The following is a 22,284-nucleotide window of genomic DNA, read 5'->3' on the forward strand; positions in this document are numbered from 1 at the left end:
TAACTGAAAAAGAAACGTACTCCAGTGTTCACTGCAGCACTCTTTACAATAGCTGGGACACAGAAGCAACCTAGACGTCCATCAACAGATGAATGGGTAAAGAAGTTGCAGTCACATACACCACGGAATATTACTCAGGTATAAAAAGGAATGCATTTGAGTCGGTTCTAATGAAGTGGACAAACCTAGAGCCTATTATACAAAGTGCAGTAAGTCAGAAAGAGAAAGACAAAGATTGTATATTAACAGATATATATGGAGTCTAGAAAGATAGTACTGATGAACCCATCTACAGGGCAGCAGTGGAGATGCAGACACCGAGAACAGACTCATGGACACAGTGAGGGGGAGAGAAGGTGGGATGATTTGAGAGAGCAGCCCTGAATCATACACATTACCATGCGTAAAGTACACAGACAGTGGGGATTTTCTGTATGACAGAGGGAACCCAAAGTTAGTGCTCTGCGACAACCAAGAGGGATGGGGTGGGGAAGGAGGTTTAAGAAGGAGGGGACAGATGCATACCTATGGCTGATTCATGCTGCTGTATGGCAGAAACCATCACAATATTGTCAAGTAACTATCCTCCGATTCAAAATTTCTAAAATTTTTTTTAAAAAAAGAATCTGCCTGCCAATGTAGGAGACACAGGTTCAATCCCTGAGTCAGGAAGATCCTCTGGAGAAGGAAATGGCAACCTACTCCAGTATTTTTGCCAGGAAAATGCCATGGACAGAGGAGCCTGGCAGGCTACAGTCCATGGCGTCTCAAAAGAGTGGGACACGACTTTGCAACTCAAACAACAACAAAACGCATTGAAACTTTAATTATGAAACACCTATCTCTATCTCTAGTGTTACTCCCTCAGTATCTATCTTTTTATTAACATAGCCATGCAGCTTTCTTATTGGTAGTGTTTCTATGGTATATCTTTTCCCATGTTTTAGTCTATCTTCATATTTAAAGTATGTCTTATGTAAGCTTCATATAGCTAGGTTTCTCCTTTTAATCCAGTATGACAACTTGTGCCTTTTAAATGAAGTATCTAGGCCACTGAACTTTAATGTGATTGTTAATGTGATGTGGTTTAAGTCTATCATCTTGCCATTCACCTTCTATTTGTCCCATTTGATCTTTCTCCCTTTAATCCTCCTTTCCCAACTTACTTGTGACTGAGTTCAGAACTGCATTGCATTTCTTCTACTGACCAAATTAGCTATAGCTGTTTGCTTACTTTTTTACTAGATACTCTTGAGATTATGATAGCATCTGTTAAGTAATCACATTTCACCTTACATCAGCATTACCCTATTTCACATACAAAACACATACAATGTATACATACAACATAATATATACATAAACTATAGAATGAGCTAGAAAGAAATGTTTGATGAGATAATTGTTGGAAATTTTCCAAAATTTTCTGAAGTCTCCAGCTAACTTGGAGACTGTGTGTTTGTGTTTTGAGTTACACTCCCTAGAGCCCAGCAGAAAGCAGTAGGGTGAGAGGTCAGAAATTTCAACACTTGCCCAGAGCTGGGGATATAACAGTTTGGCGATCAAGTCCCACCAAGTTAGGAACTGGGGTTCAGTCCCTTGACCTAGGAAGACTGCTGGGTTCTCCTTGGAGCAAAGGCCCGAGGATAAGCCAGTTGAAAACATAGGTCACACAGTCAGCTTCCTTTCTTCCAAGCTGGGCGTCCCCTCCACCTTTTACCTACTTCTGTTTTATATTCTGTCTAGATTCCTTATCATTATTGGCAGAAGCTTCTCATCCATTACCAGAACCACAACCCCAACCCAGGTCTGATTTTTATGTCAGTTTCTCACCTGGGAAGAAGTGTAAATGCATACTCCGAACAGTAATAAAACCAAAAAAACTCTGGTTACAAACTTATATAAAAACTTTAAACTTTTCTAGAGCTAAAGATAAAATCAACAAGCTTCCCTGATATCTCCCAGTGTAGATATCTCCCGGGAGATATCTCCTTTTCTTATTCTTCCTGCAAATTCCCCTTCTTCCTAAAGGTGTAGCTCTTCAAGAGCCTTAGTTCCAACTAACTGCTGCTGGGCAACCTACGGCCTCAACTTCTATTATCAAGTTCCACAGATCTCAAAACTCAACAACAGTAACCGCCACCCAACCCTGCCTCGGAGAGCCTCAGTCTTACCATTTCACATTTCAGCTCCCTGTTTCTGACTTGTGTGAATTTCCCTTACTTTCCCAGACATCCAACTAAGTATTTTAAAAGTCTTTGTTACATTTTATCCTGGATTTCTAGATTTTTTTTTGTTTTGCTGCTGTGGGAGGATTTCCAAGTAATCTAAGTAGCTAAGTTGTTATAGTTCGAAAAACATGTTATTTTATAAGTAGAAAAAAAAAGTATAATAGACAGTACACGGGGAAAACTCTAGGTAAAAATAACTTCATTTATGTAACATGAAACATGAACAGCCTGCACAGTGGAACAAGTATCATTTGTTCTTCCAAAAAGTGATACGTTGGAAATGAGGATTGTGGGAAATAAGGACCATGACAGAGCTCACTGTGCGCAGCTGTTTCAGTGATGAAAAGCTACAGCATGCAAGGCACCAGGGGAGCGGGGCAACTGTGCAGCGTAACAGAGAGCAAGAGCCTCAAGCAGACACAGTGTACCACAACCTGCAAGATAGGTGCCGGAACAGTCAACTGTCCGTAAATACAGTTCATCATGTCCTGCGTTTAGAGTCCCACAGGCACACAACGTTCAGAGAGAACGAAGCTGGATAATGCTTCATAGCACTGTGTATCTACCGCTTCACATAAAATTCAAATCTAAAACCACAGGGAATTCGGCTCTATGTTATGTGGCAGCCTGCATGGGAGAGCATTTTGGGGGAGAATGGATACATGTATATGTCTGGCTGAGTCCCTCTGCTGTCCGCCTCAAGATATCACAACATTGTTAATTAGCTATACTCTAATACAAAACAAAAAGCTTAAAAAAAAAAGTCTAAAACCAATTCAATAGAAGGCCGTATAACAGAGAATCAATACCCTCAAGTTAAGAATTCATAAGATAGTGATTATCCTACCAAAAAAAATTAGGACATAATAAGTAAAATAAATTTGAAAACTGGATGAATTTTCAAACAGTAACAGCAATAATACAGTTGCATACACAATGAATTAAGTGAATGAGTCTGTTGAAAATGAGAGAAAAACACAATGGGAATCAGTGACAGTTAATACATTGATTAGCATGTCATGAACTAAAATCATGAGTTTTAAGTTAGAAAAAGGTTAACACAAGAGAGTTACAATTCATGTGAGTCTCTAAGTTATTTTCTTACTGTACACTCAACTTGGCAGTGAAAGTGACCCTGCAAAGGAGATGTCTGGCATCACCTCTTTAATCAAATGATCCTAGTAAGTTCAAACACCATATGTTTCCTGACACGATGAACTACGAAGGACCCAACATCATCTATGATCTAGTATTTCTAAAAAGAATTTAACTGGAATCCATCAAGTCTCTAGACCTAACTTAAAATTTATAGGAAACGTTGGGACTAGAGAATCAAATTTAGTGAGAACACGAGAAAGCAAATAGACAAATTTGAATACTGCACAAGGCAACTCACTTATGAGACTTTTCAAGAACTTAGTGTCATGGTGGGGGGGAACCATGGGGAGAGAAATCCAGAAAAACTACGAGCAAGAAGAATGCAACAGAGCATTATAAAGATGTTAATACATCGCAAGTGGAAGGCCTTCTAAAGATGCTAGGGGGGTTTAATTTTAGGACTGCCATTGACATAACCTACCTATTAATAGAGATAGGAATAAAACCCATACAATCACCTCTATAGACATCACAGAATCAAATTCAACACTCATTCGTGTTAAAAAATATGCTAAAAATAAAGAACTTGTTAGATGCTAATTTACCATGATTTTATACCACAGCCAAGTATTACTGAGAACACAGAGCACTGAAAAGCCTCTCTCACTGGTGGAAGGATTTTAAGGCTGTACAACTGTTTCGGAAACCAGTTTAGATGACCCTGTGAAGTTGACCATACACATATCCTATGACCTAGCAATTCTAACGCCTAGGTTTATGCAACAGAAGGCTCACATAAGTGCCTTAGAATGTTTTTACAAGATTTACCTGTAATAGCCAAACATGGCAAACAACCCGAATGTCCATCACCAGTGGTGTGACGGTGTAATGGAAGGGAATCACAGACACCCAAAAGGAGGGTGAATCTCACAAACATGACATGAAACAGAAGAAGCCAGAGGCCACGTGCCGTGTGATTCGATTTGAATATAACTCAGTAACAGGCAACGTAATCACAGCATCAGAAGGTACGGCAGCAGTACCTTCAGAGCCAAGGGAGAGATTAGTGATCAAGATCAGGCCCGAAGGACCTCCTGGCACGCTGGCAAGGTTCTGTTTCTTGAACCAGGGGCCGTTTCCTGGGTTTCCGCTTTGGAACAATTCACTGAGCGTGAAATGTATGTTTTGTGCACATTTCTGTATATTTGTAACACTTCAGTAAAAAGAGTATTACCATCTTTAATCCAAAAAGCACGCACAAAGCAATCCCTGAGTCTATAATCCCAAAATATGTAACACAAAAGGAAAAAATATATAATTATATATCAAATTGGTGATAAGATTATTTGAATTGATCTGAAAACATAGTTTCTGTCTGTAGATTGTATCCCATGGACCAAAAAATAATAGTAACTTAAACAGCACTTTTTAATTTTACTGTTAGTAATAATATGGTTATTACTTTTAAACCATTTATTCTCAACTATCCGTTAAAGAAGATAAGTGTATTGATGTCATGAGCAATTAAGGTTTTCAGCCTCTAACAAGAGCACTGGAATTTTTAAACAGAAAAGTTGTGAACTGAAAGTACAGGTACGAGTGAACTTGCGATTTTTCTCTTTACGAACAATTCCTAGCTAGAAAAAATGACAATCCCAACATCAGTGACACCCAGACCCGGACTGTGCTCTCTAAGCACCACGGTCAGCTAAAACTAAATACGGTTTCCTGTAGAACTGACTTCAGAACTAAAGGCTGACTATTCCCAAGAATAGTGAAATCTTATTGACAGAAAGCAACTAAGTTATCAGAGACAATAATCGGCTCACGCAGAGTGGAGAAAGGAGCAAACTCGAACGGGCTCTTGAGTTCCATCTCAGTCCGAAAGACTAATGCCTACAGAAGCCTGAAATATCCAAACATACATATGTAGATCCGTAATTTCTTCATACAAAAAAAAAAAAAAATCTCACTGGACAGAATTAGGACTACTAATGCACAATGTGTTACTCTGAATATTGGTCTACAAAGGTGGATAATCATTCATCCTGCCTTTGCTAAACACTCTGTATTTTTGGATAACCAATTAGCTGAGATGGGAAAGTTCTAATACCAGCTGTAAATGAGAAAGGAATTATAGAAAGAAAAGTATCATTTTGGGAACACTAAAGGACTATGCCACTAGGCACCGATCATCGATAGAGGCTAGAACTCTTAAGAGTGATGGAGAAGTTCAAAATCATAGCGTTGACAGCACTCGAAGCTAGTGACCAATCACACTATCACCAACCAGACATTATTATATGCATCTTCCTGTGATGCTTATAATGCATATTATATGCATTTTCCTTCAGGAAACACAGAGCACCAACTAGGAAGGATTCCAACCCTTTCTCCATAAAACAACTTGAATCTCAGCAAGTCTACGGATCTAACAAGCAGTTCATGGGAAACACGGGTGAGAGAAGACCACAAAGGACAGAATAAAACTTAATGAAATTCAGCTCTGGTTAAAACAAGTGCCAATTTGTCTTTGATAAATAAATGGCACTAAAAGATAACAGGAAAAGGTTTGAAATTCAGGGACTTAATAGTCAATGTTCTCTAAATGTAGTACTGCCTTGTTTCAGTCCTGGTTCAATGAAAAAATACACAATGACATGTGTGAGACATCAGGGAAATCTGAACACTGACTGGTACTAAATATTAGGCAACCACTGTCGATTGTGTTAGCTGTGGTAACAGCATGGTGCTTGTATTTTCTTAAAGCCTTTTCTGTTAGATATATATACCAGAGCATTTATGAGCACACTATGAGGTCTAGGATTTTTTTTTTTTTTAATACTATATCGGGGGTTAGGGCGTGGGAATTTCCCTGGCAGTCCAGTGGTTAGGATTCCACACTTTCTCCTGGGGGCTGGAGTTCAATCCCTGGTCAGGAAACTAAGATCCTGCAAGCAGGCCACATAGCACCGCAAAAAAGGAAACAAAAAAAAAAACCAACTGTAACAGCGGAGGGGGAAGACAGAGGGAGGAAACAGGGAGGGGGAGTGAGAGGGTAAGACGACAGACAGACGGTATTCATAAAATCTCAGTAACTGTTGGAAGTGATCTCAGTATTTCAGTCTCTCTACTTGTATGTATATTGAGATTTTCCATAATGAAAATATTTAATGAAGAGATCAAACTAGAGTACTGTAAATATTCCTTCCAGTTCTGAATCTTAAGGTTTTATATTCCATTTCCTAAAATATATCCACCGCATGTTTAAGACTTAAATATACGTAACATAATATAATATGTATTTGTATTACTACACATAAGAACCACAACAAACTCAGGGTGATAAATGTGTTGCCTAGGAGGAAAAGTATAAGAAGCTGGCTATATTTTTCTGTAGAAAACATAAGGAAGAATTTAATAGATGCTTCTAAATATATACCAGAGACCACAACTAGCTCTTTTCTGTAGCCAGTGATGGCAGAATAAGATGGAAGGGACTTAAACTGTATCATAAGAAAAGTAAAATAGACTTTTCTCCATCCATCTCTTCAGTCTCCTTGTAACAAATTATACTGCCACACTTTCCTGCCATTCTTGTAATCGTTTATTAAATCTTTTAACATGGACTGAATACCAGATGTACACACGTTACTTGCCTGGCTAGGCACCATGGATTACAGTGATGAATAATGAGGTTCTATAAAAAGAGAATGAAATGGTGCCATTTGCAGCAACATGGATAGACAGAGATTATGGTACTAAGTGAAGTAAGACAGAGAAAGACAAGCATCATATGATATCACTTATAGCTGGAATCTTTTAAAAAGAAAGATAATACACACCACCTATATACAAAACAGAAACAGACAACAGACAAAGAAAAAAAAAAAAACCTTATAGCTACCAAAGGGGAAAGGGGAGGAGGATAAATTAAGAGTTTTGGATTAACATATATACACTGCTGCTAAGTCACTTCAGTCATGTCCGACTCTGTGCGACCCCATAGACGGCAGCCTACCAGGCTCCCCGCTCCCTGGGATTCTCCAGGCAAGAACACTGGAGTGGGTTGCCATTGCCTTCTCCAATGCATTAAAGTGAAAAGTGAAAGTCAAGTCGCTCAGCTGTGTCCAACCCTCAGCGACCCCATGGACTGCAGCCTTCCAGGCTCCTCCATCCATGAGATTTTCCAGGCAAGAGTACTGGAGTGGGGTGCCATCGCCTTCTCCAATATACATACTAATATATATAAAATAGGTAACAAACACGGGCCTACTTGTATAGCACAGAACACCATACCTAGTATTTCATAATAACTAATAAGGGAAAAGAGTCTGAAAAAAGAAGAGACATAAGCAGATACACACATAACTGAATCACTTTGCTGGACATCTGAGAGTGACACACTGAAAACCAATTATATTCCAATAAAAAATTCTTTTAATTAATAAAATAAAATGAGGTCTATGCCTTTAAAATGCCTGCCGCTGCTGCTGCTAAGTCACTTCAGTCGTGTCCGACTCTGTGCGACCACACAGACGGCAGCCCATCAGGCTCCGCCGTCCCTGGGATTCTCCAGGCAAGAACACTGGAGTGGGCTGCCATTTCTTTCTCCAATGCATGAAAGCCTACAGGATCTTCAACCACGAGTTTTACTGAAACGTCCTGGAGAAATCAGGGCACATCTCACCCTTGAAATTTTATTAATGATTTACTGAAAAACTACATATGAACACACAACTGTGCTACAGAAACCTCGTCTCAAGAGTTCTGAACCTAAGGCTCATAGATGGGCCTCACAGGAATCCGCATCTCCTGAAATGACTGCACTGTTCTCAAGAGGCTGTTATGGCTTTCCTTAATCTAAAATGAACTGGAATCACATCTCATGCAGCAGAAACCAAAACAACAGGGAAACGATGAACAAAGTGCCACGTACCTGCCAAGCTTATTTCTTCCTGAAGGTCTATCTTGTAAAACTTTGCTTCCAGTGTTTGAGCGTCCTCTAGGGGTTGTCTCAATTGCTACAGTCAAGTGGTTTTAATGGTGGTGTACCTTGTAAAACTTTCTTTCCTGTGTTTGAGTGCCATCTAGTGGTTGTTTTCAATTGTTACAGAACTAAAAATTTTGTTGGATTCCATGGACATGAACTTGGGCAAATTTCAGGAGATACTGAGAGGCAGGGAGGCTTGGGGAGCTGCAGTCCAAGGGATTTCAAAGAGTCGGACACGACTCAGTGACTGGACAACACAACACAAAAATCTTGTAAGCAATAACAGAATTTTTAAAAAGATGGCATTACAAAGGAGCACCTGACACAATTTCAAGTTATTTTCAAAATCCCTCCTTATCCAACAGAAAACAATTCACAATATAGTATATCTTAATTCAAAAATTTCCTAGATAGCTAAATACACACTACTACTTTTTCAAAGTAACATCGGCAGACATCCAAGAAATCTAGTTAATGAAACAAGCTTTATCCAAAAATTGTTGAAATCACGATGAACTCCACCACACCACCCTCAATAGCTGCCAGTGCTGAAAATGAGAGGCTGCTGAAGTGTGAAGGTCTACTGAGGTTACTTTATAGCAGCTACCTCATTCCACGAAAAACACTTAAGTGAAAACCCACGACAGCTGTATGTTCTAAAATTGAGAACATTCTCTGCCATTCGTAACATTTCAGTAATGAAACAAATTACCTCAATAACAGGCGCGTTTTCCTGGAGCTCAGTTGTGTGCGAGGCCAGTAAACCAATCACCCGAGCGACCTTGGCCCTTCTGTAAACAGACAGAAAATGGGTTCTGCAGTGGAGAGTTAGGATCAAGGAAATCAACCCCATTTAGTTATATTACACAACTGTAAGCATCAGCATGAGAGAGAAGTGGAATGGGATGGGGTGAGCGTACATTCCCCCACGCGTATGACCCACAGGAACGTTCCCTTGTGTACACAAGGAGACATGAGCACACGCCCCCTGCAGCACCATCTCTGTGCACGCACGCTCCGTCGCTCAGCCGCGTCCGACTCTGTGCGACCCCAGGGACTGTAGCCCACCAGGCTCCTCTGTCCGTGGGATTCTCCAGGCAAGAAAACTGCAGTGGGTTGCCATGTCCACCTCGAGGGGACCTTCCCAACACACAGATCAAACCTGCATATCTGGCGTCTCCTGCACTGGCAGTGGATTCTTTACCACTGAGCTACCTGGAAAGTCCATTTGTAATGGTGACAAAAACTGAAGTTGTGCTTTAATAGTGAAATGGAAAGTAAAAATTTTTCAAAGGTCTTCGCCAGAGAGAGGAAAGAAATAGTAATTATCCCTTTCAGTATGTGAATGGTTAAATAAACTGTCATACATGCAGACAATGGAATATCTGGAATAGTTGACAATGGAATAAAAAGGATGAGCTATCAGCCATGAAAAGACATGGAGGAACCTTAAATGTGTGTTACTAAGGGAAAAAAAAGCCAATCGGGAAGAACTACATACTTTATGATCCCAGCTACACAACACCCTGGAAAAGGCAAAACTATGGAGGCAATAAAAAGTTCAGCAGTTAAATAAAAGTCAGAGGTATGAACAGGCAGAACACAGATTTGCTTATTATCCAATAAATACTGTATGATACCATAATGATACAACACATCATTAAATAGTATCCAAACCCACAGACTGTGCAACACCAAGAGTGAATTGTACTGTCAAAGTACAGAGTTCGGATGATTTTGACATGTCAGCGTAGGAGCCTCATTTGCAACAAATGTGCCGTTCAGGTGGGAGATACTGATAACTGGAGAGGCAACACGCATGGGGAGCAGAGGCATGTGGGAAATCTCTTTACCGCACCCTCAATTTGCAGTGAGCCCACGACTGCTCTAAAAAATAGATTCGATAAAAAAACCAAGAAGGAGTGGATTTTATCTCAATAAACGAGTAAGAAAGCACAAGAAAATGCAGAGTCAAGAGATACAAAATCCCACATCCATCCTACAGGAGTTTCAGGAGCAGAAACGGGATGAAACAGAGATGAAGAAATCATAAGGACAGAGAAAAGCAAAAGAAAGGCTAAAGCCTTTAAGAGACCAACTGGCAAGGGAAATTTGTAAAAAGATATATCCTAGCAAAATGTTGCAGCCCTGCAATATACAGAAAACTTCTTTTTTTCACTGAAAAACAGAATTAAACTGGTCACATGTAAGAGGAAGAAAAAAGAGCGGGCTGGGCCCTGAGTCTTCCGAAACTGCAGTCAGCGCATGAGAGCATGAGAACACACGCGCCAGGGCCCAAGGATGGGTGTGGGCTGAAGGTCCTGGGAGGCCTCATTCAGCCTGCTGGGCCTGAGCCCCAAAACCGCAGCCAGAAAGTTTCAAAGGAAGGAGTAACTCCAGAACCACAGCCTCTGAGAGAGACTCTTCTTTTTTTGTTGTTTTGTTTTGTTTTGTTTTGTTTTTGTTTTTGTTTTTGTTTGTTTGTTTGTTTTTTTGAGACTCTTCTTAAAAAAAAATTTTTTTTAATTCTGAAAGAAACCGACCAAGTGAAATCCAATCCATCAAGAAGTGAAGTAACTCACAAATGGAGAAACTGCATTAAAAAAAAAAAAAAAACTGACAATGAGCATTTACTTCATTAAAGTGTCAAACTGTATCAAAAACTAGAAAACTTCTTCCTAGAATATGAATATCAAGGGAACCGAAAACAATCTTGAAAAACAAGAACAAAGCTGAAGTCACATTTTGTGATTTCAAAACTTACTACAAAACTATGGTAATTGAGACACTGCAATACTCACAGGAAGATAGATTTATAGACCCATGAAACAACAGAGAGCCCAGAAACAACCCCTCACCGTATGCGGTCAACACAACCATCAACAAGGCTGCCAACACCATTTAATGGGGAGAGGACAGTCCTTTCAAAAGATAGTGCTGGCGAAACTGGAGAAACATATACAAAAGAATGAACCTGGGGCTTCCCTGGTAAAGAATCCACCTGCCAATGCAGATGACAGGAGTTTGATCCCTGCTTTCGGGAAGATCCCACATGCCTCAGGGCAACTAAGCCTGTGCGCCACAACTACCACTCCTGAGCTCTAGAGCCTGCCAGCTGCAACTATGGAAGCCCTCACAGCCTGGAGCCCATGCTCTGCAGCGAGAGACGCCACCGCAGTGAGGAGCTTGTGCACAACTAGACAGGAGCCCCCGCTCGCTGCAACCAGACAACGCCCAGGTGGCAACAGCCAAAAGTAAACAATTGAAAAAAAAAAAAAAACCTGGACCTTACCTAACACTGTGTTAAAAAACAAAAAACTCAAAATAGATCAAAAACCTAAATGTAAGAGCTAAAACTATAAAACTCGTAATTCAGTTCAGTCGCTCAGTCATGTCCAACTCCTTGTGACCCCATGGACTAGAGCACGCCAGGCTTCCCTGTCCTTCACCATCTCCTGGAGTTTGCTCAAACTCACATCCATTCAGGCGGTAATGCCATCCAGCCATCTCGTCCTCTGTCGTCCCCTTCTCCTCCTGCCTTCAATTTTTATGGTCATGATTTTCAAGCCCTGCATCATATTTTTCTTAGCAAATGAAGACATTCTGACTGGAGTGGAATAAAGGTTCTGGTACGCTTGCAAATGAGTTTGTGTCTGGGTATGGACCTTTTATATAAAAATCTTTTAAATACTCACACTACTGATGCACACTGTACAGGCAGAACAGAAGCCTGTCCTGGAGAAGACCAGAGTCCTGGGGGGCTTGTCTCTGAAACAGGGGGGTGACTTTGGGCAGTGGTGACCCCTGAGGTCAGAGGAATTTGAAATGGGGTTTCCCACCAAATATGGAGGCTGGTAGTCCTGTTCAGACTTACAAACATTCCAGTAAAGAGTGCAGTGTAGAAAAAAACATGAATGTAAAATCTTTATGCATTGGATCTGGCAATGATTTCTCGACTATGACACTAAAATCACAGACAACAAAAGAAAAAAATGAAAAACCTGGTTGCATCAAAATTTTTAAATGTATGCATCAAAGAAGACTAACAACAGAACAAAAAGGCAACTCATAGAATGGGAGAAAGTGCATGTTAAGTCATGTCCCTAACACAGGGTTAATGTCCAGAATACACACAGAAGTCTTAATAAATAAACATAAGGCAACCAAAAGTGGGCAAAGGACCTGAAAAGACATCTCTCCAAAGAAGATAAACAACTGACCAAGAAGGACATGAAAAGATGCTTGACATTACTAGTTATGAGTGGAATGCAAATCAAATCCACACTGTATGTAACTTCATACCCATTAGAAGAGCTACTACCAAAAAGAAAAGAAAAACGGGAAAAACTAAGGGTTGAAGAGGATGAGGACAAACTAGAACCCTCACGCACTGGTGGTGGGAATGCAAAATAGTGCAGACATTGTGTAAGATAATGACGGCAGTCTCAAGAAACTGAACAAAACATTACCCAATAATCCAGCAATTCTACTCCCAGGTATATTACCCAAAAGAACTGAAAGCAGGGACTCAGACAGGTATCTGCACACCAGGGCTCACAGCCACACTATCTGCAATAGTCAAAATTAGAAGCAACCCCAGTGTCCATCAACAGACGAAAAGATCAACTGTGGCATACACATACGTGGAATATTATTCAGCCCTTAAAAAGACTTTCTGATCCATGCTGCAAGACAGATGAACTTTGAAAGCATTAAGGTAAGTGAAATAATGCAGACACCAAAGCACAAATGTATGATCTCACTTCTATTAAGTACCAAGAAGATGGAAATTCATAGAAACAAAAGAACTGAGATTATCAGGGTCTTGGAAGAGGAGGGATCAGGATTTAATGGTTACTGGATAAGAGCTTCTGTTTGGAACTGAAAAAGTTCTGGAAATCGACAGTGATTATGGTTGCATAACATCAGTACTATAATATATGTAATGCCATTGAGTTACACACTTAAAATGGCTAAATGATAAATTCTGTTTTATAAATAAAATTTCTTACAATATTATGCACTATCTGTGAAGTATACCTCCGTAAAGTTGATTGACAAAGGTTATGCTGGGAAAGACTGAGAGCAGGAGGAGAAGGGGGCAACAGAGGATGAGACAACTGGATGGCATTATCGACTCAACAGACCAGACTTTGAACAAACTTAGGGAGACAGTGAAAGGCAAGGAAGCCTGGCATGCTGCAGTTCACCTGGTCATAAAGAGTGGAACATGACTTAGCAACTGAACAACAAACAATAAGATTTTATAAATGTTCACTATTATGAGTTCTAACAAAAGGGCATTTTTATACAAAGTGACTGGGAACGCAGGCTGGTATGTTTCTACAGAGCATTTCAGCAATTTATCAGAAGTCACAAAAATTATCTATTGCTCTCTACCCGTTCATTCTAATTCTACAAATCTGCCCTGAAAGCAAAAAGAAAAAACAGACAGGCACAAAGATTTAAGCACAAAAATGTTCACCAATGTATTATTTACAATATTATAATACTATCCAAAAATAGGGGTAGGGTAAATAAAATGATCAAATATTCATAGCCTATAACAAGAGGCATACCACAAAAAAAAAAAAAAATCCTGGGCAAAAAAATTAATGACATGAAAAACATATAATATGTTATATAAAGGGAAGAGAAACTTACAAAATTACACCACACTATTTTTCACTTTGTTTTCCTATACGCAGAACACCACCAAGGAGCAAGTATACCTACTTCAACAGTGATTATCCCCTAGCTGAGTTAAAGACCCTGATCATATGCTGTCAAGGTGATAAGACCTGGATCAGAAAAAGCCTCACTGGAAGAAGTAGTATTTGAATGGACAATGAGAGTAAAATAAGACTCCGAGCAGAGGGCTCATCTAGCCATCATTTTCCTCAAATTAAAACTGTTTTACAAGTAACTGAAAGTCGCTCAGTTATGTCCGGCTCTTTGCAACTCCATGGACTGTACAGTCCATGGAATTCTCTAGGCCAGAATACTGGAGTGGGTAGCCTTTCCCTTCTCCAGGAGATCTTCCCAACCCACAGATCAAACCCAGGTCTCCCGCATTATAGGTGGATGCTTTACCAGCTGAGCCACAAGGGAAGCCCAAGAATACTGGAGTGGGTAGCCTTTCCCTTTTCCAGCAGATCTTCCCCACCCAGAGATCGAACTGGGGTCTCCTGCATTGCAGGATTCTTGACCAACTGAGCTATCAGGGAAGCCCATTTTACAAGTAAACTTCAATCTAAAAAAACAGAAAAAAACCAATAGTACCTGGAAAGGATTAAGAGTGTCTGTTTTTAAAAGTCAGCAGGGGGCACCCCATTCAAAGCTGTAATTTGAGTCTCAGCTAAAGGGTTAGATGTTGTTTTCTTTTCACTGAGCATACCACAATCCTTCTCAAAGTTTAGCAGGCTCAAAAATGACATAAAAATCCTATTTTGTAATGCCAGAATTTACCTTGGGAGAGTAATATTAGAAGATATGTAAGAGTAATTATTCAAGAAAGCATTCTGTGGACACCTGTTGCTTCCCCCGTATTTCACCAGCCTGGAAGAACTCCTCTCCTACCACTGGCCCATTTTACAAAACGGCTTCACCTTCGTGTTTTCATGTGCTTCGCAACAGTAAACTAAGCTTGATAGCACCAACTACAGCTTCCACACCCCCAAAATATACTAAGCACCCACTAAGAACAGGCACCGTCCAAGATATTTCATACACCTACTTCATTCAATATTTAATTGTAAAGAATTTATACGTGTATAAATGAATGACTTTGCTGTACACCTGAAACCAATACAACATTGCAAATCAACCAGACTTCAATTTTTTTTAAATTGTAATTGTTACCAAAAATCTATGAACTTGGTACACTATCCTCATTTTATAGATAAGGAAACTGACACTCAGCTGTTGTCATAATTTGCCCAGGGGCAGACCTGTGATCCACTCCCACATCTGTCTGAATCCAAAGCACTTTCATCATCCCTCACAGATTCCCTCAGAAGCTGAGAGTCTCTGAAAGAAATAGCCAATCATCTGATCGAGTCTCACTGTTTGACCAGAGCACAAAGCCTGCTAACACTGTATCTAATGTGCTTTTCACCAAGTATGCTGCCTCCATATAATCAAGTACACATCCTTCCATCACGAGTTTACAGACCATAATCTCATTAGATTTTGTGAACCACCTTAAGGCAAGATAAAGTGGCAAAGGAAAACACCTTAGTGTAACTAAATTAAAACACAGGGATAGGTGTCAAGTATTTGATTCAGAATGTTCAAGGGCTTCCCTTGTGGCCTGCCAATGCAGGAGACACAGGTTTGATCCCTTATCAGGGAAGATCCCACATACTTCAGAGCAACTAAGCCTGTGCACCACAACTGTTGAGGCTGTGCTCTAAAACCTCAGAGCCTCAACTACTGATACCATGTGGGCAACTACTGAAGCCCACGGGCCTAGAGCCTACGCTCTGCAACAAGACCCTCTGCAATGAGAAGCCCGCCCGCCACAATCAGGATCCAGCACAGCCAAAAGTACATATAGTAATTAAAATTATTTTTAAAAGAATATTCTAAAAAGTAACATGAATAAAGTTTTAAAGTAGTTTATATAACCTTAGAATTGTATTTATAATATTAGGATAAGGATAGCTCAGTTGGTAAAGAATCCACCTGCAATGCAGGAAACCCTGGTTCAATTCCTGGGTCAGGGAAGATTCCCTGAAGAAAGGATAGGCTACCCACTCCAGTATTCTTGGGCTTTCCTTGTGGCTCAGCTGGTAAAGCATCCGCTGTAATGCAGGAGACCTGGGTTTGATCCCTGGGTTTGGAAGATCTCCTGGAGAAGGGAAAGGCTACCCACTCCAGTATTCTGGCCTGGAGAATTCCATGGACTGCATAGTCCATGGGGTCCCAAAGAGTGAGACACGACCAAACGACTTTCAATTTCACTTTCATTTTTAAACTTACAATTGGAATGGTACAGAAAGGACTATGATTCAGAGTTATCATTACTTTAGAATATTTTGTAATAAGTATTTAAGAGTATGTGCTTTTAATAAATATGCATGTTTTAACTACTTAATAAAATAAGAATAATTTATTAAAATATAAATATTACTTACATATCCCAATTTGGAGCTATTCGCAAATGCTGGATTAGCAACTGGAACTAGAATACAAAAATTAAAATGTATTTCAATCATGAAATGAGACAGCAGTTGACCACTAAATTAACAAATCAAACCTATGTACAAATGAAATGCAAATTCCGCACCAACGAAGTAATTACTTACAAAGATGCAAAAGCACTGGATAAAAACTAAGAAACAAGTACGTCCAGTTTCTCCACCTCAATTCTATTCTCTAAACATGCCACTGCCCCTCACCCCACAAACATAAGTACCAAATAAGGAACTGTAACACTACTCTGCAAGAAAATGGACTTGAATTTTTTCAAGGTAGTTCCCCAGTGAAGGCCCAGAAAGGAAAATGCTCCTTTCTGAGGATGACTTCAAAAGCTCTGCCAAATTCCCACGGTTTCATTGATGAGCCAAGATAGCCCAAGAAACAATATTATCAGAGGAAGAAGGAAAAATGCTTAGAGACTCGATTCCCCATTCAGTGTCACATCAGAAACCTTGGAATTCACCAGGAAGACCCAAGAAAAGAGCCCCTATTCCACACGGGCAGCTCACTCCAGCAGCTGATGAAAAGATCACTCTCTTATGATTTCATGGATGAAATAAATCTTACAATTACTACAAGTTAACATAAAATGCAAGCAGAATGTTACCAAAGAAGCTCTTCAAAGTCAATGTCGATTCAAATGCTTTTAGATGCAAGCATTAAACAGAGGACAATACTGGCAAACCTGTCATCCTAATAAATCACTTTTTTCATTTTAATTACATTGAATTAGTATTTCAGTGCTTGCTTTTCTCTCTATAGAAATAAAAAAGTTAAGCGCAGAAGGCAGGCTGCAAGGACGTGAAAGGAGTTATTTGCTTCCCAATATTTAGGAACCCACCAAGGGGGAGTGGAGGAGCCTGGTGGCCACCTCCCTGTGCCCAGCTACCACACACAGGTAGCAGAGGAGATTCAGCTTGGCTCGCGAGGCCCCCGTACTCTTCTCAGCGGAGTCGATCTGCGAGCACACTTGTTGCAGAAAATCATTCCAGTCCTGGTCTTCTAGAAATACTAATTTATCCACTGCAGAAGAAAGAAAATAGTAAAAGTGGGGATTACGTGAAAAAAGATTGCTAAAAATGTTGCAAGAGAAAGAAGAACACAGAATTCAATAGCGAAAGTGAGGGCAAAGAAAACCCTAACTTTACACTATCAAAACCAAAAACACTCTAAAGAGGCCACTGCTTTCAGTTACTCTTCTACAGTCTTCTATTTTTCTACCCATGGAGATGTTTTAAACCATGTCAATGGAAAACTATGCTTAAAAAAACAAGGCAGATGCCTACATTTAGTAGAATTTTCTTGCAACCAAGAGCATAACAAAATGCAAAGTTAATAAAACTGTACTATGAAAAAAAAACACAAGATGGCCTTTGCATAAATAAAGCAACCTAGCCTTAAAACATCGGGAAAGCCAAAATTTCTATAGTTGTTATGAAGTCCCACTGAAATGACTAGTAAATGTAACTAGGTTAATACAGAGCTGAAACCATCTGGGAGTACCACCTCTAAATGCCTACAAACAAAAGGCAAAAACTGGGAAATGAAACGCCAGCTAAAATTAATTTCACCTAATCTCTATATTTAAACAAATAAGCTTTAACAATAATTTCTTAAAATAATTCAAACTAAAGTGGAAAAGGGAAGGAATATTTCGAGATAAACCCCTCTTAAGTTTTCATAAATTGTGCTTCTACTTGGAATACTTAAAACGTGAACATATTTTATTTTACATTTACTTTGATTTCAATTTTTAGATTCTACTCCAGCTATGATGAAGAATCTTTCCAGGTCTAGTTTAAAATATAATTTATCAAACAAAATACATCAATTCAAGGTATTAGAAAAATTCTTAAACTCACCCTAAATAAGACTTTCCATTAGGAAAAAAAGAAAAGTAACAATCACCCTTCAAGTCTCTCCAGGCCTACATCATCCCCACAAAAATGAGCCATCTGACTCCAATCTCAACTGCCTCACTCCTTCAAGTAGAAATCTCGATTCTTCCTTACGGTTTCCAACTCTCTGTACCCACAACAGCACGGTTAAAGTTGGAAATTCAACGGGCTTTTAAGCTCCAGGGCGGGAGAAGGGCCCACACACACAACAGGGAAACCCATCCAGCTTTACAGAAACTTTCCTGCCCAGAAGAATCCATGGCAGCCTGGACCCAGCTGAGTAAGGCAAACGCTGGCACAAGAGGATTATAGCTGGTTTATACAACAATGCCTCAAGAAAATAGCCAGTTGGCAGGAAAATAAAAATTTAGCTATTCATAAATAAAATATTCCATCTACAATTAAATTTTATACTTGTATCTGCCTGCCATGAATCTGTGTGTTTGATAAGCCCTTCAGGATCCTACCTGAATGTGCTGGTAGATGCAATATTTTTGGATCATATTTAATTGGTGGTTGTTTCATGATCTGTGGTTAAAACAAAAAAAAACTTTTGAGATGGGTATCTGTCTCCCGATGTATCTCCTATTCAGTCCCATTCAGTCTCTCAGTCGTGTCCAACCTTTGTGACCCCATGGACTGCGGCACGCCAGGCTTCCCTGTCCATCACCAACTCCCGGAGCTTACTCAAACTCTTGTCCATCGAGTCGGTGACGCCATTACAAATCAATGAGGACAGAGAAGAATAACATAAAACGCAACACCAAAAAGAACAAGCATTCAACAGAGCCCTTTCAGATTAATACACAAATAACAAGTGATAAGGCATAAAATAAAATCATTTCAATTGACGTCTGCAATAAAATAAAACTTCATGGCAGAGAGTCAGTCCACCCTATCTTGGCTTACTCTTAAGCTAATTTACTTCTAGGTTAGAAATTTAATTATTCAATAACTATTTACCGGCTACCTGTCAAAGCAAAGCACTGTGCTAAGTGCGAAGTGGGAGAGAAACACACAGAAGCCTTGAGCCAACTGCCAGAGAGCTGGCACTGTGCTTGGAAAGATAAGACAAACCTCTGTTAAACAGCAGAAAAATCAGGAGATATTTATCTTAGAATGCAAAAATGGCAGGACACAATTACAGACTTCAGGGAAATGTTTCTAAGAAACTAGAGAATCAATAAGGACTTCAGGTTTGATGAGGTCAGGATTTACGGAAGAGCTGGAAGGTGGGCTAAGGTCTTGAACAGAAGACCATATAGTTTTCTCAAGCAAAATGAAGACCACATGTAGCAGTTGGATCCATGAGTTTGGGTTAGCTGGGGGACTTCATTGTGACACTTTTAATTTAAAAATTCAACCCTCGTTTCTATGTCTAACTTTTCCAAAAACTCCCTAGGGAGCATTTTTAAAACTTTTGCTGGTAGTATTCTCACCAAAAAATGCATAACATCATTTCCAATCATGAGAAATGCTTAGGCAAACCCAAACTGAGGGACATTCTACAAAATACCTACCCAGTACTCTTCAAAGTATCAAGATCGTAAGTGAAGTCGCCCAGTTGTATCCGACTCTTTGAGGCCCCATGGACTGTAGCCCACCAGGCTCCTCCATCCATGGGATTTTCCAGGCAAGAGTACTGGAGTGGGTTGCCATTTCCTCCTCCAGGGGATCTTCCTGACCCAGGGATGGAAGCCAGATCTCCCGCACTACAGACAGATGCTCTACCATCTGAGCCACCAGAGAAGCCCAAGATCATACCAGACAAGGAAAGAGTGAGCAATTACCCCAGACCATGTGGTCCAGGGACCAACTGGAGGCAAAAGATCCCGAATGTAATGTGGGATCCCAGCACAGAAAAGGGACACCAGTGGTACAAGTGATAAAATTCGAGTAAGTTCAGCAGTTACTAGCACTGTATGAATGCCGGCCCCTAGCTCTACTAGCCATGCCGTGTTCCTGTACAATATTAACACTAAGAGAAGCTGCACACAGCTCCCCGTCTCTCGCCATCACCTGCCCTGCAATCCTGACCACCTATGAGAGCTATGGTCTCTCTGTGATCAGCCCGTCACCCCAGCCGGGGAGCGCTGCTCATTGACACGTGCCTTCACCACACACCGTCAGGGAGAAGGTCTGCAGTCGTTCATCTAAGCACGGGCACGTGGCAAGACAGAAAGAAAAGCAGACAACCACAAGAATCAGGGGAGAAGATAAGACTGGGGAATGAAAACGTCACCCAGATTCCAGCCCCAGGGTGTTTGGGTGCCTTTGGGGTCTTTCCACACCTTCGGATTGTCAATGATCGGGGTGATGACGAGATCTGAGTCTGTGTAGATAAGCTCTCTCATCCGGGACTCCAGATCCTGCTGACTCAGGTGGCCACTTGCAATCTGGAAGAGTAGCAAGAATTAGGCTGTTTCTGTGACTGTGCGTGCTCAGTCGCTTCTGTCGTGTCTGACTCTGCAACCCTATGCACTGCAGCCTGCCAGGCTCCTCTGTCCATGGGATTTCTGAGACAAGAACACTGGAGTGGGTTGCTGTGCCCTCCCCTCCAAGCAATCTTCCCAACCCAAGGATTGAACCCCCCTCTCTTGCATCTCCTACACTGGCAAGCAGATTCCTTCCCACTAGCGCCACCTGGGAAGCCCATATTTCTGTGACTAGTGAAGAGCTTTAAGAGGCAGTCGGTAACATGCTAAGTAGACTCCACTGAAAAAGGTCACTTGTATTGATGGATCTCCACTGCTCTTCAAAACACTTCCACAGTCTCATCTGATCTTCACAAAAACCCTATATCTACTGTATTATTACTCCTGTTTTTACAGGTAAAAAAACAAAGCTCAGAGCAAGTAGCTGACTTGCTTGTGTTCACCACAAAGGTTGGTTAGAACTACGAAACAGCTCTTCTATAGTCTGATGTGCTCAACTATGAAGAGGCAAACTGATCTTACAATTATCAGCATGTTTTTTATCTTTCACCCACCAAAAATTAATTTATTTCTGCTTTACCAAATAGTCAATATAAAGCTTAAATTACAGTGTAAAAAAATTCCAGGCTGAAGTAGGTTTTAAACGCTTGTATCTTTATAAATCCCAAAGTGGAATGGATACGTAATAGAAACGAATAACCAGATGTTCCCCTTCAGTTATTCGAGATGCTTCTTTGTGCTCTTCTTAAATTCAATTTTTATTCCTAGTGCTTTTCCCTTAAGTATTTCACATCAGAAAAAAAAAAAAATTGGATTTATGTATTAAGAATGTCCACTGAAACTCTGACCAACAAACTGATAACCAGGAAATCAAATCAGTAAAGTGAAAAATAAGAAGAAAAATAAACTATTCAAAACTAAGGTAAAGGACAGAATAATTAGCTAATAAAGTTCCTGGAAACCACAACCACCACTTTGCAACTGAGAAGACAGTACATTAGAGACTCATAACGAATTTGAAGGAACTATTATAAAAAATGTTTAAAAAAAATCTAAGAACACAGACTTTCAAAACAGAAAAACTCAAAGGAAAACCCAAGATGAAATCAACTGAAAAACTTTTAAAATAATCTAAGAATTAGTAAAGTAGACCAATTAGAGAACTATATATGTAAAAATTAATTTCATACATATACAGTGAATGTATGTACAAAAACAGGTTATAAAAATACCATATATCAATGACAGTAGCAAAAAATAAACTTAAATAAAATGCTCAGGACTAAATTAATCAAAAGGTACAATCAGGTCTTACTTATTAAATGCAAAAATCTTTTATAAAATTATGTCCCTTTGTTTAAAAATGAACATACATGTACAGAATCAAAAGTAGTATATCAAAATGTAATCATTGGTTACTCTAGGTA

General features: G+C 39.9%; 1 protein-coding gene across 9 annotated transcripts in view; it reads right to left on the reverse strand.

Moving 5' to 3' along the window:
• Positions 1-22,284, reverse strand: part of ULK4 (unc-51 like kinase 4) — a 528,243-nt gene that overhangs the window by 438,366 nt on the left and 67,593 nt on the right. For all 9 annotated transcript variants that reach the window (XM_060402096.1, XM_060402095.1, XM_060402097.1 and 6 more), the window contains 5 exons: positions 20,714-20,818; positions 18,890-18,950; positions 17,366-17,547; positions 16,461-16,507; positions 9,035-9,113 (listed from right to left, as the gene is read on the reverse strand). In XM_060402096.1, the coding sequence (XP_060258079.1) occupies positions 9,035-9,113; positions 16,461-16,507; positions 17,366-17,547; positions 18,890-18,950; positions 20,714-20,818 (474 nt within the window). The remainder of the gene's footprint in view (positions 1-9,034; positions 9,114-16,460; positions 16,508-17,365; positions 17,548-18,889; positions 18,951-20,713; positions 20,819-22,284) is intronic.

The sequence above is a fragment of the Ovis aries genome, chromosome 19 (genome assembly GCF_016772045.2).
Source record: "Ovis aries strain OAR_USU_Benz2616 breed Rambouillet chromosome 19, ARS-UI_Ramb_v3.0, whole genome shotgun sequence".
Lineage (NCBI taxonomy): Eukaryota > Metazoa > Chordata > Mammalia > Artiodactyla > Bovidae > Ovis > Ovis aries.